Genomic DNA, 23,590 nt, shown 5'->3' on the forward strand with positions numbered 1-23,590 from the left:
TTTCAGCAGAGAAACAGAAACTATAAAATAAAACAAAATGGACATTCTACAATGAAAAATACAATACCCAAAATTTTTAAAAAATTGTTGGATGTGTTTAACAGCAGAACAGAGATGAGGAATAAAACGGTGAACTTGAAAATAAAGCAATAGAAACCATCTGGTCTGAAGAACAAGAAGAAAATTATTGAAAAGAAAAATAAACAGAGCCTTAGGACCTCAGATCAAAAGTTCTAATATATGTGTATTTGAAAACTCAGGAACAGAGAAAATAAAGAATGAGGTAGAGAAAAGTATATTTAAAAATAAAGAAAAAGCAGCTTCTAGAAAGATCTCTCTTTATATATGGAAGAAGCTTAACTTTATCCTTTTAAAAAAATGGAAAAGTTATCTTCACAAATGACAGACAAAAGTGGTAACTGTACTTCATATGTTAAAGTGCATTTAGAGATATAGTAGCAAAATAGCCTTAAAATGTTATGAATTTAGATAAGAGCACAATGGTACTTCTCAGTGTACATGGCAAAACTGAATATCACCATGTTCCAAAAAAACCGTCTTTCTTTTAAAATATACTAAGATTCAAAACTCAAAAGATGAACTTATTAAATTCATTTTGTGATATTAGAAATATGCTGTAATATACATAGAACTTAAATTTTTAATTCAAGTAAGCAAATTACCTAGAGTACATTAATTAGTTTGTAAGTATCAAACTTAATTAATAAACTGCCCTTCCTGTCACCTCTCTTCTTTGTGCTGGACACTGACAGACAATGGAAGTGGAACAGACATAAGCATGAAGATTAGATTCTACACAAGAAAAATACCACATAAAAGTTCTTGTAAGATGAGTCCAGGAAATAAAGTATCTGCCAGCACTGAAATATTGTGCTCTTGTTTATGCATAATGTAACAGAACAGCCTTTGTATTATTTTTAACAGTTCAGTACTTAAAATAATCCATACTTCAAAGGAAAGTAAACAGTGCATAAGCTTAGATGGCTCTTTACCTCATGACTGGGTTCTTTTATAATCGACATTCTTAAAAACTAGACAAGTCAATCTCTATGTAAACAATAACTTCCTCTGTGTTTCCAAATGTAGAAATCAAGAGAAGTATACAACATGAGAAGTGTCTAACTACACAACTGTTGAAAATCAAATAGTATATAAGTCCATTTATGGTGAGCCTAGAAATAATATTTAATCTCTTGAAAATATATCCATAACACTGGCTATTTCTACACAGTTAATTTAAATGAAGAACAAAAGAACATTCAGAATACTCTGAACAAAAGAGATAGAGGACAATCTTTCTTTTGTTCTGAACAGAATTTGTGAATTAACTGTCAGTAATCAAACGTAGATGAGATGAGAAATTGCCTCAGGTTCTGTTCTGTTCTTTCCTCTTTGCTATCCTTGTGAACACACACTGCACTACAAGTCTTCCTTGCTTTTTGCCACAACACATTCCTTCAAAGCATCAAGTGGGTAGTATTTCTTGTCTGAAGATTTAGTATGAAGTAAATCAACACTATTATCCAAAAAATTCAATAATTAAAAATTATTACCATCCTTTAGAATAGAAAACATAGGTTAAATTTCTATGAGTGAGCATAAACAAATAACTTACTGATTATATGAAAGATCTCAATATATAGAGTGTACACACAACACACAAAAATACAACTGAAAAAAAGTTTTACCTCAATATTCCAAGTATAATAATACTGTACTGCACCATTTTATATGAGGGACTTGAGCATCTGAGGATTTTTGTATCTGCGGGTAGTCCTAGAACCAATACTCCACAAATACCAAGGGATGACTGAATTTAAACTCTAAGTTTCCTAGTTTGGTATGCAAAAGAACTTCTAAGGAATGATCTGTTTTGCTCAGCTTTCTTAAAGGAGATATCCAAATAAATTTTAATTGATGTCTTTTTTTTTTCTGTCATCGTATCTGTTTTCTGTAATTATTCTGAATAAATAAAATTATTCAAAACCACTCAATGCCTAACAATAAATGTTTGTTAAAGAGTACTGTGAATTATATTATTCCTCTTGACTTAAATTAAAGGAAAATTCAAAGCATCTCTTTTTTCCCTTTGCCCAACTTCCACTACTGAATGAGAATGAGAAGTTCTCAGGATAATCAATAAGAAAACGAAGACACAAGTCAGCCACATCCTGGGATGTCAGTGTTTTCCTCCTTCACTAGGATAACTTACATCTCAAGAGACAAGTACAATAAGACAAAGCTTGCTGGTGTCTCTTTTTAGGAAACACCCTTGACCTTGGAAGGCCAGAAACATGCCCAGGGTCATGGGAGCCACAGGCCTGGCAAGTATAATCAGAAATGAACTGTGGAAGAATGTCAGAGATCAGGCTACTCTAATCTTTACTTTCAACCAAGAAGATCAAGGTATCCTCAGGGCCCAGATGGCTCCCATGGCTGTCCGTGGTGAGAGGCAGACTAAATGTGGGACTGAAGGTCTACAAAGTACCTAAGACAGTGAGCTTTCCTAGAACATCATTTGAGGTACAGGATCATATTTCTATCCATTTAACATGACTAGTCACTGAGGTTTTAAAACAAGAAACTGACACTTCTTTCTTTCACTCTCCCTTGGCTCCTCAGTTTAATCAAAACTCAAATGAAGATACACATAATAATAAACTTTCCTGGGAGTTTACATGCGGCGGGCATCGCTCTCTGCCCTGGTCGGTATCATCTCATTGAATCTCCACAATAGCTCCACAAAGTCGATCCTATTATCATCCCCATTTTATGGATGAGAAAATTGAGGCTTACAAAGATTTGGGAACTTGCTCAAGCCCAAGTTACTAAATGACAGAGCTGAAATGTAAACCCTCTTCCATCTGGCCCGATAGGACAAGCTTTCATCCACTAGATCACTCATCCTCTGCCCAAATCAAGGACACCTGGAAATCATGAGCACTGGTAAACCACTTCCATCTTCTCTATTAAAGAGCTTGCATACACTTCATCAGTGGGCAATCTGAGATCTGCATTTTTATGGGAAAATGGTAAACCCTGAAATGAAGTTAACAGCGTGGGCTTTTTAAAAGGAAATTCAAAACGTAATTGCTAAGAAAGAAAGACACAGTGTCCCACTGCATACATAGGGCAGGGCTAGTATGCCCAAAGGTCATAGAGTCAAAAGGTAAAAGTTGCAAGATTAAACAATAATCAAGATTAAGACGTTTTTGTCTGTTCAATACAATACCCTATGTTAACTGATTCAACACTTTCTTTTCATATGAAAGATGGTAGTTAATGGCTTCCAACACTACAGGATATAATATTAAGAAATGGGCAATAATAAATCCTTCATGTCCTTTCTTATCCTTTAGCAGCTACATTTTATTCACAACTTTTTGATAGTAATAGATGCTGAAGGAAGCCACTTTTGCTAAAGAGGTCCTTAATCCATCATCAAGGGATACCAGACTCTGAACAAGACAACAGCAGATTTCCAGAACCTTTCTTCAGGTGGGAAAGGGCTCTTAACATGTGCCCAGGGCTGGGTAGACATGGGCGAACAGGTAGCAGCCTCAGTCATTACAGGGCACTGAGGAAGGAAGTTGAGCAAACAGGGGCAACATGCCCACAGACTTGACTTGTAAATACTGCAAGCAATGGGAGAGGCATATTACATGCTAAAGAGAAAAGTATAGAGGCAGCGGTAAAAGATAGAAGAGAAAGGGGGTAATTGAGAAGCTGTGTCAGAAAAGATGGGAGAGGTAAAATATAGAACATGAATGAATAAGTTTGATTTGGACGGAGGAGCATCACTTAATCCTTGGGGACTGGATGGCACAGATACAGAAAAGTCTGATGGTGGGAGGCAAGATTTTGCCTCTGGACTCTACTGAGTAGAAGGCAGAGTAAAGGGATCAAAACATAATGCTTAAAGAGAGTAAAGTGGTGGGAGAGATGCTAAGGTGAATACCACAAAATTGCCCGGCAGTGTTGAGGGCCCAGCTGATACCATATACTTAGAGCCAATCCCCACTTGGAATTCCTCCAGCTGTGCCCTACAGTCCAAGTGTTGGGGGGCGGAGGGGCATGTAAGCTAGATTATTCCACCGTCAGTAATACGTGTACAGGTGTGGAAGAGCAAGGGTTAATTTTGTGCACCCAGGCGTCCCAGCTGGACAGCAAAGGAACTAAAGCAAGGAGAGGACTGGTTTATAAGGAAGAAAAGGAGCCTAGAAAAAAATTTAGTTTCAAAAAGTAAATGTAAATCAAATTAAAGACTGAGAAAGCTAAAAGCCTAGGAGGCTCTAATCAGAGACTAGCTTATGGGACATAAGCTGAGATTTAAAAGGTGGAGCAGTTCCAAATAAGAGCTGTGGGACAGGGTTCCTTGAATAGAAGTAATAATAAAAGAAATGGACAAATTCTTGGAATGGTACAACTTCCCAAAGTTGAACCAGGAAGAATTAGAAAATATAAACAGAACAATCACAAGTAATGAAATTGAAACTGTGATTAAAAATCTTCCAACAAACAAAAGGCCAGGACCAGATGGCTTCACAGGTGAATTCTATCAAACATTTAGAGAGGAGTTAACTCCCATCCTTCTCAAACTCTTCCAAAAAATTGCAGAGGGAGGAACACTCCCAAACTCATTCTACAAGGCCACCATCACCCTGATACCAAAACCAGACAAAGATATCACAAAAAAAGAAAATTACAAACCAATATCACTGATGAACACAGACGCAAAAATCCTCAACAAAATACTAGCAAACAGATTCCAACAACACATTAAAAAGATCATATACCATGATCAAGTGGGATTTATCCCAAGGATGCAAGGATTCTTCAATATATGCAAATCAATCAACGTGATACACCATATTAACAAACTAAAGAATAAAAACCAAATGATCATCTCAATAGATGCAAAAAAAGCTTTTGCCAAAATTCAAAGGCCATAAATGACAAACCCACAGCAAACATTATTCTCAATGGTGAAAAACTGAAAGCATTTCCTCTAAGATCAGGAACAGGACAAGGATGTCCATTCTCACCACTATTACTCAACATAATATTGGAAGTCCTAGCCACAGCAATAAGAGAAGAAAAAGAAATAAAAGGAATACAAATTGGAAAAGAAGAAGTAAAACTGTCACTCTTTGCAGATGACATGATACTATACATAGAAAATCCTAAAGATGCCACCAGAAAACTACTAGAACTAATCAATGAATTTGGTAAGGTTGCAAGATACAAAATTAATGCACAGAAATCTCTTGCACTCCTATACAATAACAATGAAAGATCAGAAAGAGAAATTAAGGAAACAATCCCATTTATCATCACGATAAAAAGAATAAAATACCTAGGAATAAACCTACCTGAGGAGGCAAAAGACCTGTACTCAGAAAACACTGATGAAAGACATCAAAGATGACACAAACAGATGGAGAAATAAACCATGCTCCTGGATTGGAAGAATCAATATTTTGAACATGACTATAGCACCCAAAGCAATCTACAGGTTCAGTGCAATCTCTGTCAAATACCAATGGTATTTTTCACAGAATTAGAAAAAAAAAATTTTTTATGGTTTGTATGGAAACACAAATGACCCCAAATAGCCAAAGCAATCTTGAGAAGGAGAAACGGAGCTGAGGGAATCAGGTTCCCCAGCTTTAGACTATATTACAAAGCTACAGTAATCAACACAGTATGGTACTGGCACAAAAGTAGAAATATAGCTCAATAGTACAGGACAGAAAGCCCAGAGATAAACCCACTTGCATATGGTCACCTAGTCTATGACAAAGGAGGCAAGAATATACAGTGGAGAAAAGGCAGCCTCTTCAATAAATGGTGCTGGGAAAACTGGACAACTACATGTTAAAGAATGAAATTAGAACACTCCCTAACACCATACACAAAAATAAACTCAAAATGGATTAAAGACCTAAATTAAAGACCAGACACTATGAAACTCTTAGAGGAAAACATAGGAAAAACACTCTAACATAAATCACAGCAAGATCTTTTATGACCCACCTCCTAGAGTAATGAAAATAAAAACAAAAAATAAGCAAATGGGACCTGATTAAACTTAAAAGCTTTGGCACAGCAAAGGAAACCATAAACAAGACGGAAAAGACAAGCCACAGAATGGGAGAAAATATTTGCAAACAAAGCAACTGACAAAGAATTAATCTCCAAAATATACAAACAGCTCATGCAGCTCAATATCAAAAAAACAAACAACCCAATCCAAAAATGGTCAGAAGATCTAAATAGGCATTTCACCAAAGAAGACGTATAGATGGCTAAAAGGCCCATGAAAAGATGGTCAACATCACTAATTATTAGAGAAATCCAAATCAAAACTACAATAAGGTGTCACCTCACACTGGTCAGAAGGGCCATCATCAAAAAATCTACAAACAGTAAATGCTGGAGAGGGTGTGGAGAAAAGGGAACCCTCTTGCACTGTTGGTGGGAATGTGAATTGATACAGCCACTGTGGAGAACAGAGGTTCCTTAGAAAACTTAAAATAGAGCTACCATATGACCCAGCAATCCCACTACTGGGCATATACCCTAAGAAAACCATAATTCAAAAAGAGTCATGTACTACAATGTTCACCGCAGCACTATTTACAATAGCTAGGTCATGGAAACAACTTAAATATCCATCAACAGATGAATGGATAAAGAAGATGTGGTACATATATACAATGTAACGTTACTCAGCCTTAAAAAGAAATGAAATTGGGTCATTTGTAGAGATGCAGATGGACCTAGAGTCTGTCATACAGAGTGAAGTAGGTCAGAAAGAGAAAAACAAATATCATATATTAACGCATATATGTGGAATCTAGAAACATGGTACAGATGAACCTATCTGCAGGGAAGGAATAGAAATGCAGACATAGAGAATGGACGTGTGAACACAGGGGAAGAAGGGGAGGGTGGGATGAATTTGGAGATTAGGTTTGCCATAAATATACTACCGTGTGTAAAATAGATAGCTAATGGGAACCTGCTGTACAGCATAGGGAGCTCAGCTCTGTGCTCTGTGATGACCTAGGTGGGTGGGATTGGGGTGGAGGGAGGTCCAAGAGAGAGGGGATATATGTATACATATAGCTGATTCACCTCATTGTATCGCAGAAACTAACACAACATTGTAAAGCAATTATACTCCAATAAAAAATATTTTGAAAAGACATAAAACCAGGTCTTCCCTGGTGGCGCAGTGGTTGAGAGTCCGCCTGCCGATGCAGGGGACACGGGTTCGTGCCCCAGTCCGGGAAGATCCCACATGCCGCGGAGCGGCTGGGCCCGTGAGCCATGGCCGCTGAGCCTGCGCGTCCGGAGCCTGTGCTCCGCAACGGGAGAGGCCACAAGAGTGAAAGGCCCGCATACCGCAAAAAAACAAAAACAAAACAACGAAAAAAAAAGACATAAAACCATGCCAATTGGGAAAATGTAAAACTAGTGTGCCTGAATAGCAAGAGCTACAGTGGAGACAAAACTGGCTAAAAGGCTGTCAATACCCTCAAAGCATATGGTGGACTGACTAGGTCTGTAGGAAATAAGGAGAAGTGGGAAGAGAGAAGAGCAGAGCCAGATAATGTGTGCCTTACTGCCTGGGAGTGTGGAGAGGAATGCTGAATATTTCAGAAGCGGTTCAAAGGAGCTTAGAAAATGGGGCAGGATGCCGACCATCTCTGTAGAGTCTCCACCAGTCCATGGGGTTCCAGAAAATAAGCAAACAGCGCTATGATTACAGATACCTAACCTCCAACACCATACGAGTGGCATGACCCTTGTCCCACCAGCATCCTTAGCCGTTGACTCTTCTCTCATTATCCTCACTTTCACTTCCACAGCTTTAATTATCACCTCCAAATGAATGACTTCCAAGTTTCCATCTTCAACCTTCCGCTCTTTCCTCTACTGTAGCTCTGAATATCTAAAAAGCTTTCAAGATATCTTTTCCCAGACTACTGGCCATTAATTCATGCCCAACATATCAAACACTCAACTAAGCAAGCAACTTTTCCCCAAAACTCTCACCACCAGCTTTTCCTATTCCTCCCACTAACCCAGACTGAAAATGTGGGATCATCTTTTACTTCTCCCCTCATCCCTTATTCAAGTTGTAGCATTTCCTTTATAATGCGTCTAAGGTCAGCCTTTCTACTACACTTCACTACCATTTCCCTAGTTCAGGCCCTCGTAACTGAATATGTATTATTACAAGAGTCTCAGGAGTCTCCTACCTAGTTTTGCTGCTTTCTTCCTCCCACTGATTCAAGACAAATCTTCCTAAAACCTTACTTTACACAGGTTGATCTCTATTTAAAAACTCCCCACCTCTCTCTGTTGCCTCTATAGCAAAGGCCAAACTCTAGGCAAACACTGCGAGTCCTTCATGGGCTGTCTCCTGTGCCTTCAAAACTCCACCCACTACTTCACTACAGGACCAGACACACCATGATTATTCTAGTTCATACTATCGTCACATGGATTATGTATCCTAGAGTTTTAATTAAAATTTGTATTCGTTGCCATATTCATTTGATCTATCTGCACCACAAACAACACATTCTTTTTAAATGAAGATTTTAATTCAGTAAAACTTTAAGCAATAACCTGGCATTTGTAAGAATGACTTAGCATAGTTTCCCTAATGGACTATGAAAATATAAATTATTTCTAAGGTTGCTCACTTTTACTTTATAATTTAGAAGGCAAAGGGCTCATTAATAGAAGTCTGGTGTTTAGTTGTAAATAAAATTAATATATCGTCAGATTTGAATTCTCAGAGGAAGGAAATCTTACTGATCACAACTTTCAGAAGGCCACCCTAAATGATTCTCTTTTAGAGGTGATCATGCCTAGGAATGCATTACACATTTTTATGCAAAAAAAAATTTTTTTGCAGCTATCCTGGAATGTATCCATGACAAGCTGTAAATAAAAACCTACATATCACAACACAGGACTCCCTGGAAGGTCCATATCTAGTGAAACCTCCATCCTGATCCACCACATAAACCCTCCCACCTCCAAGTTCCCTTAATTCTTACTACACCAACTACTTTCTACCACATAGTGTAGATTACCTCAAATCCTTATGATAACATGCTCTCAAAATGAATTACAGTGTGTGATGGTCAACATGACTGGGCCTTATGATGTCCAGATATCTGGTTAAACATTATTTCTAGGTATGTCTGTGGGGGTGTTTCTGGCTGAGATTAACATTTGAATTGCTGGACTGAGAAAAGTAGAATGTCCTCCCCAATGTGTGTGCATATCATCCAATCCACTGAAGGCCTCAACAGAACAAAAAAGAGGAGAAAGGATGAATTTGCTCTTTCTGTCTGACTGCTGAGCTGGGACATCAGTCTTCTCCTGTCCTCTGACTGGGACTTACACCATCAGTTCTGGCTCTCAAGCCTTCAGACTTGGACCGAATTATACCACCAGCTTTCTTGAGTCTCCAGCTTGCAGCCAGCAGATCATGGGATTTCTTGGCCTCTATAATCCCATGAATCAATTCTTCATTTTATATTTCCTATTGGTTCTATTTTTTTGGAGAACCCTAACTAATATACAACATTTTATGAGTGAGGAACTAGGGCCAGGAAAGTTAACAGGGATAGTAAATGGTGAAGTCAGAACTGAAACCAAGGTTTTGTACTCAAACTCCAGTGCTGTCTTTTTTCAGGCTGTCTTAATAAAAGACTCCATAGAGTAATAACTGATACACAGAACAAAAGACACGAAGATAGGAAGAGGACCAAGGTGGCTAGGATGACCCTGAGCTAATCTCTTCCCACAGACACATCAAATCTATGCCTACATACAGAGCAACTCCTCCTGAAGAAGACCTGAGGGCTGACTGAACAGCTTCTCTACACAGAAGGACCACATAGAAATGGGTAGGAGAGACAGAGACACAGTATCCATGGGAACACCACCCATGAGGCAGCAACCTAAGATAGGAAGGGATATTACTGAGGGGTCCAAGCACTGATTCACCCACCCTGGGACATAGTGAAAAAACAGCTGTTTAAAGGGCACATATACTATACAGCAAAGAAATCCATTTACTAACTTTAGAACTCCTGCCAAACAGGTGGAGAACTGCTGGAGCCCTCTGCAAGATCGGGGTGCTGGTAGAGCATTGTTTTAGTCCACCAAGGACTTCCCCAGACCCACGCCTGCTCCTGCTCCAGCTGTTCTGCTAAGGTGGCCTTGGTGTTGTGCATTCCAAGGACTGCCCCTGACCTGCGAGCAGTCCACACAGGGGCATTCCCACAGAAGACCACTCCTTCAAGACTGGGAGGGAGAGCTGTATTCTCTACTTTGTAGAAACAAACACCAAAAGTCAAGCAAAATGAGGATACAGAAGAATGGTTCCAAACAAAAGAACAAAATAAAACCTTAGGGAAAAAAAAAAAAAAAACTAATGAAACAGTGATAAATAATTTACCTGATAAAGAGTCCAAAGAAATGATCATAAGGATGCTCACTGAATTTGGGAGGAAAATGGAGGAATTCAATGAGAATTTCAACAAAGATTAAGGAAATATAAGAAAAACCAATCAGAGAAGAAGGCCACAATGAACAGCAGATTAGATGACACAGAAGAATGGATAAGCAATCTGGAATAAAGAAGAGTGGAAATCACCCAATCAAAACAGCAAAAGGAAGAAAGAATTTTTTTTTAATGATGATAATTTAAGGGACCTCAGGGACAACATCAAGTATACTAACATTCACATTATAGATATCCCAGAAGGAGAAGAAAGAGAGAAAGTGACAGAAAACTTATTTGAAGAAACAATGACTGAAAACTTTCCTAACTTGGGGAAGGAAACAGACATCCAGGTACAGGAAGCACAGAGTCCCAAAGAAGATGAACCTAAAGAGATCCACACCAAGACATAATTAAAGTGGCAAAAGTTAAAGTAAAAGAATCTTAAAGACAGCAAGAGAAAAACAACTAATCACATACAAGGGAAACCTTGTAAGATTATCAGCTGATTTTTCAGCAGAAACTTTACAGGCCAGAAGGGAGTGGCAGGATATATTTAAAGTGCTAAAAGAGAAAAAAACTTACAATTTAGAATATGCTATCTGTCAAGGTTTTCACTCAGAATTGAAAGAGGGATTACAAAGTCTCCCAAAAGGCAAAAATTAAAGGAGTTCATCACCACTAAACTGCCTTACAAGAAATGCTAAAGAGTCTTCTTTAAGGCCACAACTAGAAATGACAAAACATACATATATAAAAAAAAATCTCACTGGTAAAGGCAAGTATAGTAATTGCAGTGGATGAGGCACTTAAGTGCTAGTATGAAGGTTAAAAGACAAAAATAGTACAAATCAATTATAACTACAATAAGTAGTTAAGGGATACACAAAATTTAAAAGATATAAGATATGACATCAAAATCATCCAATGTGGTGGTGTAGGCAGTAAAAATGTAGGCCATGTACAACGAGCCCACAGCTAACACCACACTCAATGGTAAACATCTGAAATCTTCTCCTCTAAGACCAGAACTGAGACAAGGATGCCCACTCTTGCCACTTCATTCCACACAGTACAGGAAGTCTTAGCCACAGCAATGTGGTAAGAAAGAGAAATAAAAGGCATCCAAATTCGAAAGGAAGAAGTAAAACTGTCACTATTTGCAGATGACATGATACAATAAATAGAAAACCCAAAAGGCTCCACTAAAAAACTATTAGAACTAAAAATGAATTCAGTAAAGATGCAGGATATAGAATAGAAATCTGTTGCATTTCTGCCCACTAATAATGAAAGAGAAAGAGAAAGAGAACTATCAGAAAAAGAAATTAAGAAAAGAACCCCATTAACAATTGCATCAAAAAGAATAAAATACCTAAGAATAAATTTAACCAAGGAGGTGAAAAACCTGCATTCTGGAAACTATAAGACACTGATGAAAGAAACTGAAGATGACACAAACATATGGAAAGATACACCATGCTCATGGATTGGAAAGATCAGTATCATTAAAATATCCATACTACCCAAAATAATCTGCAAATTCAATGCAATTCCTATCAAAATATCAATGGCATTTTTCACAGAACCAGAACAAATAATCCTAAAATTTGTATGGAACCACAAAAGGCCCCAAATACACAAAGCAATCTTGAGAAAGAAGAACAAAGCTGGAGGTGTCACACTCCCAGACTTGAAACTATACTACAAAGCTACAGTAATCAAAACACTATGGCACTGATACCGAAACAAACACAGAGAACAATGGAACAGAATAGAGAGCCCAGAAATAAACCCATGCTCATATGGTTAAGGGGGTAAGAATACAATGGGGAAAAGATAGTCTCTTCAATAATTGAACAGTGTTGGGAAAACTGGACAGCCACATGTAAAATAATGTAACTGGACCACTTTCTTATACCGTATACAAAAATTAACTCAAAATGGTTTTAAAGACTTAAATGTAAGACTTGAAACCATAAAAATCCTAGAAGAAAACATAGGTAGTAACTTCTTTGACATCAGTCTTAGAGGTATTTTTTGGCATATGTCTCCTCCAGAAAGGGCAACAAAAGCAAAAATAAACAAATGGGACTACATCAAACTAAAAAGCTTTTGCACAGTGAAAGAAACCACTGACAAAACTAAAAGGTGATCTATTGAATAGGATATCTGCAAACAATATATCTGATAAGGGGTTGATATCCAAAATATGTAAAGAACTCATACAGCTCAATAGCTAAAAAATAACCCAGTCAAATATGGGCAGAGGGCCTGAATAGATATTTTTCCAAAGAAGACATACAGGTGGCCAACAGGCACACAAAAAGGTGCTCAACATCACTAATAATCAGGAAAATACAAATTAAAATCACAGTGCGATCACCTCATACCTGTCAGAATGGCTATTTCAAAAAGACAAGATGTGGAGAAAAGGGAACCCTCGTGCACTGTTGATGGGACTGTAAACTGGTATAGCCACTACAGAAAACAGTATGGAGCCCCCTCAGAAAACTAAAAATAGAGCTACCATATGACCCAGCAATTCCACTTCTGGGTATTTACCCAAAGAAAATGAAAACACTAATTCGAAAAGATACATGTACTTCTATGTTCATTGCAGCACTATTTACAATAGTCAAGATATGGAAACAAACTAGGTGTCCATCAACAGATGAATGGGTAAAAAAGATGGGATATATATACACACATATATACACATATATACAATGGAATATTACTCTGCCATATAAAAGAATGAAATCTGTGGCAACATGGACAGATGCAGAGGGTATTATGGTAAGTGAAATAAGTAAGAAAAAGAAAGACAAATACCATGTGATTTCACTTGTATGTGTAATCTAAAAAACAAAGCAAACAAAAAAACAAAACAGAAACTGACATAGGTACAGAGAACAAACTGGTGGTTGCCAGAGGGGAGTGGGGGTAGGGGGACTGGTGAAAGACGTGAAGGGAGTAAGAGGTACAAGCTTCCACTTATAAAATAAATAAGTCTTGGGGATGTAATGTGCAGGAAATATAGTTGATAACTGCAACAACTTTGTATGGTGATGGATGGTAACTGGACTTATTGTGGTGATCATTTCATAATGTATAAGAGTATTGAATCACTATGTTGAACACCTCAAACTATATCATATTGTATGTTAATTATAACTCAATAAAAAAAAAAAAATACTAAGTTACTCTGTAGACCAGAGTCATGCCCTGCACAGATGAAAGGGATCCCACTGAATCTAAGTGTGATGCTTAGCACCCTTGGGGTGAAACCCTGAGGACTCATGACCCATCACACCAAGGCCTTTGTCACAACTTACATCACACTGCCTCCCCTCTATGACTTTCACAGTGCTTTTTTCTGTGGCAGCGTAGGGGGTGGGGTAGGGGTGGAGGATAGCTATTGAGAGGTCATTTGAACCTTGCTTGAAGACACATGGGATTCCATAAACCCATAAGGAGATGTTACAAGCTTCCAACGTAAGCAAAATAGGTTTCGCCCTTCATTGCCAGACACATACATCTAACTAAAAACTGAATACACAATTTAAATTTTTTCTGCTTTTTGTGCAAGAGAATGTTTTTTTTTAAGGTTTATTTATTATTTATTTTTGGCTACGTCAGGTCTTAGTTGTGGCATGAGGGATCTTTTGTTGCAGCGTGCGGGCTTCTCTCTAGTTGTGGCACACAGGTTCCTGAGCGCGTGGGCTCTGTAGTTGTGGCGCATGGGTTCCAGAGCACGTGGGCTCTGTAGTTTGCAGCATACAGGCTCTAGTTGAGGCACACAACCTCAGTAGCTGTGGCGCGTGGGCTTAGTTGCCCCGTGGCATGTGGGATCTTAGTTCCCTGACCAGGCATCAAACATGCATCCCCTGCACTGTAAAGCCGATTCTTTAACACTGGACCACCAGGGAAGTCCCAAGAATTTTATTTGAAATGTCATTTTTACTTAGTCCTCAGCATTCACTATATCAGGCAAAATAGTCTTCATTATTTCTAGAAGTCTTATTTACTAGCATTTAATAATAAATAGCATGCATTCAGGACTTACTATGAGTCAAGCATTGCTTTAAGCATACATGTACTAATTCATCACACACAGAAAAACTTTATATCAAGCTGATACCATTGTTATCCATATTTTCCAGATGAGGAAACTAAGGCACAGTGCCCAAGATGACAAGTAGTGGAGCTGAGATTCAAACCCAGGCACACTGATCCCATAGTCTGGCTATATTTTTCATCACTGTGTGTAGCTTAATTTTAGTCTTCAAAGCTAAGAACTCTCTACCATGTAATGTCAATCATCTTTAGTTCTAGAACCAAGAACTAGACAAAGTACTTGGAAGTTACACGTTGACTGTAACTAGAAATGCATTCCACAGATTCCAGGCTATACCCCTCCTATTACATAGCCAAACAAATTATCTGATCATCTTTCTCAAGCAGGAAAAGGGGAAAGGAAGTAAAGCCAGCTGATTGGCGCAGTAAGAGTATGTCTATAATAAGATAAGGGATAAACAATGCAATTCAGACCATAAAATTCCAAAAGATCAATGATAAAATATATGGAGGAAAGAAACTTTACAATAAATTTAATATACATACAAATGAAATGTAAAAAAATAAAATAGAAAGTAAAAACCTTTACTAGCTCTACCACTGGCTAGTAAATTTTTTTTCATTATGCTCTTCAATACAATTTAACAAAAGTGTTGATCTTCCAGTATATGAGATTGAGAACACCAGGAATTACAGGGACTCAGATACCATTAAATTGTAACAGCACAAGGCAATCACAATCCATCGTCTTACTAATACAAGTAAACAGCTGTAACACCATAAAGAACATTAAGAAAAGAGCTAGACAGAACAAGGAAACATTTAGTGGGAGGAGGTGGCATTTGAGATATGCCCAAAATCTCTCTGGTATCAAGAACAGGCAACAGAAGACAAGGAACAATGTGGACAGAACTAGGGTGGCAACAATGGGTATAAATGAAGGGACAAATGAAGGCCTTGGCAACTAGTGTGGTCAAATTTGGGGAGGAATCAAAGATGATATGAAGGTGTTAGGAAACATCTTCCTTAATCCAAGGTTGGCACTAGGACAGCCTCTTGAAAGAAGGCCTCACACTGTTCCTAAGGACCGCCTACCTCGGCATCCCTTGCCATCATCACCACCCAGACTTCAGGAGAGGGACTGCTAGCCCTGGACACTTTGACTAAAGCTACTTAATAACCCTTCCCTTAAATCATACCACCCCAAGAGGTGTTTTGGGTTTTCCATTTTTACCTCCACAGTACAGTTGAGACAAAGTTCACACATTTAGAAAGACTTTCCTAAAGGATGGGGATTCATAAAAGGAAGTAACCCCAAAAGATGTAATGAATCAGAAACAAGATATAGGTTAGTCCTTCTCAGGCCATGGAGCACAGTTGGCATCAGGCCTTCCCATCTCCCACATCTTCCCAGATGGTCGATATTATGTTTAATGCCCAGGCACCCCTCCTAGTTAGGCTCCTCAAAGTCAGACCAGGAGAGCAAACACACGAGCACAGCGGGTACTCTCTCTCACAGCCCGTGTGTGGGATCCCAAGGCCTGCTTTTTACACAATTAATTTATATGAGCCATGACCTTGCTCTGCACCCTTGTCACTCTCAGCAGTGAAATACACAACCACTCCAACAAATAGCAAAATCACAGACAGACACACAACCAAATGCATAAATACATCTATAGAAGGGATCCATTAACAAAATATAGAAAGTTTCAAAAAGGAGCTGATTAATGAAGGTTGGGGGAAAAAAGAAAAAGAGTAGAAGATAAATAACTTCGATTTAAAAAATGTCAGAATTTGAGATGTCAAAAATACTTCCAGGCAGAGATACGTACCAGGTAGAGAAATGTTAATCTGCGGTTAGTAAAGGAGGTCGACCCTGGAGATGTTAAGAAAAAAAAAGTTTCAGTTCTGGGAATACATAAGTAGAAAGTATAGAAAAGATCGAAGTGAGAGGAAGACAAAACCTTTGGAAACGCCTCTATCACACTGAGTAGGGGCCACAAGGAGGAATTGGCAAGACAGAGACAGAGAGGATGCAGTGAGACAGAAGGCAGTGAAGATGATGCATTCAAGAAAGAGGAAGTGGGCAGCAGCCCAAAATGCTTTAGAGAATGAGTCAGGTTAAACTAAGAAAGCCCAGCGGATCTGAAATAAAAGAACATAGCTGCCTTTGGAGAGGCAGAATTTAGCATAGTGGTGGGGGAGATCAGAACAGGGCGGGAAGGGGTGATCAGCAAGTGGGGGTGGGGCGTATGCCTTCACATGGAGGAGGGAAGGAGATGGGACGGAGGACTTGGGACTCTACACTTGTCTGGCACAGGGACCTGGCCTCACTGCTGCCTCCCCAGCACCAGCATGAGTTCCTGGAATGTAATACGTACCCCATGAACAACATTCACGGAATGTTGTTTATTCAATGAACGTTGTTGTCTGATTAAGCAAATGAATTAGTGAATGAACACAGTACTGATATTTGGGGAAGTACAAGAGAATAATCTTGTTATGGAACGTGTGTAATTCAGGTATGAAGGCAGCAGTTACATTGTTTGAAGATCTGGTCACAAGATAAAGTGGCGCAGTGGATAAGAATCCCCCTGCCAATGCAGGGGACACGGATTCGAGCCCCGATCCGGGAAGATCCCACATGCCACGGAGCAACTAAGCCCATGTGCCACAACTACTGAACCCGTGTGCCACAACTACTGAAGCCTGCGTGCCACAACTACTGAAGCCCACACACCTAGAGCCCATGCTCCACAAGAGAAGCCACTGCAAGGAGAAGCCCACGCACCACAATGAAGACCCAACGCAGCCAAAAATAAACAAATAAAAATAAATTTATAAAAACAACAACAAGATAAAGGCTGTCAGTGTAGTTCACATGGTTGGATTTAGCGTGGGGCAGAGAGTGGCAGTCTCACCGCCAAGAGAGACTGAGGTTAGTCTCTTTGATAGTAATCTGAAGAAAAAGAGAGCCTTTCAGGCCAGACACTAGAACTCAGAGGCAAACACAGGAGCAACTGCCTTGACCACGAAAACATCAAGAGGTGCTGAAAGGAGTTCCCGAGGGGCAGGCTGTCAAGGAGGGGCTCTCCACCTGGGGGGCAGTGGGGAGCAAGGAACTAAGAAATCCAGACAAGCGCCCACAAGGTTGTGAAAACCCTTTGGGGCTAGAGGTCACCCATCTCAGGCTGCTACCAGTTCTTGTCCTCTGTATTAAATCCCTTTGTTCGGCCCCACATTTAAAGTCTTTGGAAAGTTCCAATTTGGGTCTGAGAACATGGAAGCGTTCAGCCAGCATTGGGGGATGGGAGGATAGCTGCCCTGGGGTGGCAGTAGGAGCATAATAAGAGTGGAATAAGCCCAGAGATTAGTGTTGTGGAGTAACCACCAAGACACCCAGAAGTTTCAGGCTTTGTTTTATTAGGTGACATGGTATTCCTTTACAGGGAATCCAGGAAAGAACTTTTTTTTCTCCTGTCATTTCTCATTTGGAATTTTTATGGTTCTGACGAAGGAGAATTGAGCAGAGATGAGGTCTAAAGGGAGAAAATGTGTAAAGGGCAACAGAAACGTTCAACTGTAAGAATGGATATAATGTAATTAAACAAAGCCCTGGAAGAAAGAAGAGGCTATGAGATCCAAAGGGAGTGGGGGAGGTTTGTTTTTACAAAGTGGTATAAAGAAAGATTAAGAGTAAAGAGATCGCAAGCAGATGGAAGACACTCTGGGTGAGACTTAGGGGACAGAGTCAGCGAGAGAGCTGATGCAGCACAGAAGGTTCACAAAGCTGCTATGGTGAGGTCGGAGAGCCCAGTGTATAAGAATGTGTCTGCAATCTTGAGTGGCTAGATTGCTGGAATTTCCAGAAATTCTAATCAGCACCCTTTAATACTACCTATAACAATACTTGGCAACCTGAAAGGTTTTTCACGATTGAAGATGCAGTCTTGCACTTGAGGCAAGTTCAGCTCACCATAATGGATCTGCCACATACCAAGTCATAATAATGGGATGAACTCACACCTCATGGCAGAATCATCTCACAATTTTAGAAACAACTCTAAAAAGACAGGTTCTAATCAAAGGAATCATAATTAATTTACGTTGCTTATTTTCCTTCAAATAGAGTCCAGTTGTACTGTTTCACACCAAGATCCTTAAGGTCTTCCAGATGGAAGAAATTTTGTAAATTATCTAATCCAACCTCTCATCTATTATGACTTCAGTTTTCAACATCCATGGGAGACACAAAATTGGTGCCCACTGGCAGCATGTGCTCCTCTCCATCTCTCAGCCACCTTTGCAGTACACCTGAGGCCACGTGGCTAAGCTCTGACCAATGGGACATTGGTGGACCTGATCTAAGTCACTCCCAGCCTTGGCCCTACCTTGGATGGAGAAGGACCAATCAATCTGCATCGTATCAGACTCTGCTTGAGATGTAAATAAACTTCCATTATGTTATTCATCGGCATTTGTGGATCTGTTTCAGCAGCAAGCATTAATTGATTTTCAAGCCTTCTTTTAATAACCTAGCAACTCAATGAGTCGTCAGTCATGACAGAGAAAGGAATGGAGATTATTATTACCCACAGAGCAAAAGGATTAAAAAAGAGAGAAGAAGTCAGGAAACTCATTTTTAAAATACAGTGGCATCTTACTTATCTAAAGGTTATTGAGACATGACTTATCAAGGCTAAAGGCTCACCCTGCCCGCACCACCCCCACACCAGAGAACCAAGAAATAAGCCATAGAGGTCTTAAAACAACCCAGCTTGAGAGCTAAATGGAGTTTTAGAGCTTCACTCACTAGTTAGCCTCTCAGGCTCTATTTATTTATTCAAATTATCTTGGAGTAAATAAACCAGTCTTGTAAATCTAGTTTGTTATCTCACATCAGATAAATACTAGGAAATTGGAAGCCATAAGGAGTACTGCTAGAAGGGTGCACATCACAACATTCTGAGATCCGTCTATAAAGGATATCATCCATTTTATACAGGATGATTGAGCCCCGCTACTCCTGAATCCAGAAGGCATCACTGGAGGAGGTCAGCCCGCAGCTGGTAAAAATGACTTATGTCCTCCACTACCTCTCGTAAACTTCCAGAGAAGGTAGGACAGTGTGTAAGAAGTCTCTGGAAATAGTTACTCAAAACAGTTTCAGTGTCTAAAGGCATACACTTCTTTACTTGAAAAACCAATGTGTGAGGGCCACCTCACTTCCCCAGGTGGTCACATAATGATCCTCAAATATATGCGACATTGCCATTTTGCACGCTGTTAAAAAGTAAAACGGAGAAAGGGTTGTTCCTCCCAAACCTATCTGGGTGCTCATATACAGACTGAAGGAAATCAGCATTCCATAAGCAAAATCAGGATCCAAATATCATGTGAGATAGAAAAGACCTTAGAGACCATTCAGAAAAGTTAGGTGACCAGAGGGCACCCATTCATCTCCCTGCAGAGGAGGAGCCAGAGCCCACAGCCCCTGCCTTCTCAGCTTGGGTATAACTATCCACATCACAATTCTCCTTCCTTGTACTTACTCACAACCTCTCCATCCCTTCCCAGGCCTCCCGATAGGCCTGATGCACTCACCTGCAGAAAGCAGTGTCCGACTGGGGCATGCTCCAGAAGGGTGGCGTTGTACACCTGCTTCAGGAAGATGGGCTCGTTGTCATTCACGTCGCCCACAGTGATGCTCACAAGGCAGGTGGCAGAGAGCGGGGGCTCTCCGAGGTCTTGGGCCACCACTCTCAGCTCTACGGCCTCCTGGACTTCTCGGTCCAGACTCCGGGTGGTGCTAATCACACCAATTTCAGGATCGATGGTGAAGGATGGTCCACACTCAGCGGTGGCCCTCAGAGCCTCTGGGTTGCAGCGCGCTGGGAGAGGGACCAGCGCATAGCGCAGCCGGGCGTGGTCTGTGCCGGGCTCATCTTCATCGGAGGCGCTGACGCACACTACCGCGGTGCCGGGGGCCGCGGCCTCGGACACTGAGGCCCGGTAATGCTCCTGGCTGAAGAGAGGCGGCTGGTCATTGAGGTCAGCGACCCGGAGCAGCAGCGTCTCCTCCGTGCTCAGCGGCGGGGTTCCCGCATCCGTGGCCACCAGTCGCAAATCATACAGGTCTCTGCTCTCCCTGTCTAGGGGCCCCTCGACGCAAAGAAAGAATACCCCTGAGGAGCCTCCGGACCGCAGCGCAAAGGCTCCCTCACCGCCCTCCAAGGCCAGCGAGATGCTCCCGCCCCCGAGGCCCATACCGAGTTCCCCGACGGCCTCCTCTGCCTTCTCTGGGTCACCGTCCGCGTCGGACACGGAGACCCGAGCCACATAGTCGCCGACTCGAGCGCCCTCAGAGACGCGCGCGGCGCCTCCTTCGGTAAGGAAGAGTAGATGAATGGCGGGCCAGTTGTCATTCACGTCCAGCACCGCGATGGACACGCGCACGGTGGCAACCTCGGGCTCGGCACCTCCGTCGCGGGCCTCCACCACCAGCTGGTGCCAGGCCTGAGCCTCGCGGTCCAGCGGCCTCTGCACCCGCACCACCCCGCTCATCTCCTCCACCGCGAAATAGGCCGCATCGCCCAGTGTCCCGCCACTGCCACCCGTCCCGGGCGCCTGCCGAGAGCGGATTCTGTAGCGCACGTGGCCATTGGGCCCCAGGTCACGGTCGGTGGCGCGCACACGACAGACCTCGGCGCCTGGCAGTGCGTCCTCGCGCACGGCGGCGCGGTACTCGCTCTGCTCAAATACGGGTGGGTTGTCGTTCTCATCCAGCACGCGCAGGTCCACCCGCAGGCTGCCCGTGCGCCGCGGGCGACCGCCGTCCCACGCCTCGATCTGCAGCTCGTGTGCTGCCACCGCCTCTCGGTCCAAGCGCCGCAGCAGCACCAGGTCTAGGGGCTCAAGGGGCGACGAGGACGGCGGCGACTTTGGTGACACCGGAGCCCCGTAGCGCAACTGGAAGAAAGGTCCTGCGGGGTCCTCAGAAAGGTCGGACGGTTGCACCAGGGTGTAGCCCTGTATGCTGAACAGCCCAGCGTCTGGGTCTTGGGCGCCTGGCAGGCGGAAGGCTGTACCTGGCGGGCTGAGCTCGGAGACGTCGAGTTGCAGGGAGTCGCGGGGAAAGCGGGGCGAGTGGTCGTTCACGTCGTTGACGCGGATCTCCACCTGCACCACCGCGCCCAGCAGCGTGGCGGCCACGAAGCTGTAGTGGTCCCGCCGCTCTCGGTCCAGGCGCCGCGCCGTGCGGATGATGCCTGTGTCCGGATGCACGTGGAAGTCGTCCAGCAACAGGGAGTCATCCGAATCCTCAGACAGAAAGAAGCCGCCCCCCTCCTGCTGCTGCTGCGTGTCCGGCAGCCCCGCGCGGATGTCGCCGACTAGAGTGTCTGGAGGAAGGCCCTCGTCCACGGAAAGGCTGAGGTTGAACACCTGGGCAGACGAGCCCGAGGCCGCCCACAGCCATGCGTGCACGAAGAGCCCGAGCAGGAAGCGCTGCGCCCTGGCGCCGCCGCCGCCGCCCGGCAGCCCGCTGGGTGACCCTCTGCTCCCGGGGAGCAGGAGGCGCTTCCCGGCCGGAGCCCCGAGCTGCTGACGCTCTTCGCCCATCCTCCGCCCAGAAGGGCTCATTTCTCCAGCTCCTTGGGAAGGCTCCCGGGTAACTGCCAGGTTGTGGCGCGATGGCAGAAAAATCCAGGAGCCTCTTCAGTGTCTGAACCAAAGAAGGAAAGACTTTGTTTGGCAAACAAAACCAACAGACCCAGGAGTTCCCGAGGTTACATCTGCAACTGGTGAAAACGTCCTCCGCCCGCAGCTCGCGCAGACAGGGAGGGAAGCTCTAGCTGCCTCTGCTGCTGCAGCCACCTCTTCAGCCCCTGGATTTCTTTAAACGAGTCTCATCTCTTTTCCTCTCTCCTTTTATTCTTTTTACATCTGTTCCTTGTTCTTCTCGGCTGGTTGTTTCGCCCTGGTAAAGTCAGGTGCATTATTCTTTTGCCAAATAGAATGAAATTATTTAAAGCGCACATACAAGGAGAGGCTGGGGGTCGGGCCGGGGAAGGGGGCGGAGTAAGGGCGGGAGGCCGGGAGCAAGGGCGCGCGGGGCTGGAGCCGGAGGGAGGGAGGGAGGAAGGGAGGAGGGAGCCGCGGCTCGGGCTGCGGTGTAGTCGGCGGCTCCGGGGGCTGCCACACCCGCCGCATCTCGGGGCGCCGGGGACCGCGAGGCTCCCCTCCGCCCCAGCCCCCTCCGCTCTCCTCCCGCGTCGTGACGCGGCGCACACCCGGGCAAACTCCCACCTGCGAGGCGCCGCTGCAGTGGGGCCCGTTCGTGGCTGGGCTGGGGACTGAGCAGAGGGAGGCAAACGAGAAAGGACCCGGAGATTTGGACTGTGGGGCGGGTGAAGGTCGCGCAGGCGAGGCGTCCGCCGGGGCTGCGCGTGCAAAGTGGCGAGGGGTGGGGGAAGGTGAGGCGGCAGCCTTTCCACGCTCTCCCCCTCTCCATCTCCTCGACGGGCCCTGCAGCCGGCCTGACGCTGGGCTCCGGCTGAGCAGAGAGGGTGGGGGTTATCAGCACACTGGGGAGCCAAACTTGTGTTCTCCATGTGGCGAGAGAGACTCGTCCCCAGCGGAAGGACAGATGGAGTCAAAGGCCGATGCACAGCTGGGGCCAGGATGACTGCAAAGGCAGGGGTAGGCGGAAATTGGAAAAACCCTCGAGAAACCCCGAGAAATCTGTGACACACATGGTGCAAGCCACGCTTTATTATGCCGCGCTACCACTCGGCGATGTGAGAGCGGCTTGTCAGTCCCCTCTGCTACCAGGAATGACGACAGTAGATTCGGCTTGCGAACACTTTTTATGCATTCAGCGCCATCACGACACTTCCAGAATGGTTTACGATGCTGATTTATGGGCAGAAAGACGGGGTGGCTGAGGAC

At 43.0% G+C, this 23,590-nt stretch overlaps 1 protein-coding gene across 2 annotated transcripts in view; it reads right to left on the reverse strand.

Annotated features, from left to right (window-relative positions):
• The window catches only part of DCHS2 (dachsous cadherin-related 2), a 278,660-nt gene extending 256,378 nt beyond the window's left edge, over positions 1 to 22,282 (reverse strand). For both annotated transcript variants that reach the window (XM_024731773.1, XM_024731772.1), the window contains exon 1: positions 20,246 to 22,282. In XM_024731773.1, coding sequence (XP_024587541.1) covers positions 20,246 to 22,282 — 2,037 coding nt within the window. The remainder of the gene's footprint in view (positions 1 to 20,245) is intronic.
• Positions 22,283 to 23,590: the final 1,308 nt, after the last annotated feature.

Source organism: Neophocaena asiaeorientalis, unplaced genomic scaffold (assembly GCF_003031525.2).
Source record: "Neophocaena asiaeorientalis asiaeorientalis breed wild unplaced genomic scaffold, Neophocaena_asiaeorientalis_V1.1 scaffold938, whole genome shotgun sequence".
NCBI lineage: Eukaryota > Metazoa > Chordata > Mammalia > Artiodactyla > Phocoenidae > Neophocaena > Neophocaena asiaeorientalis.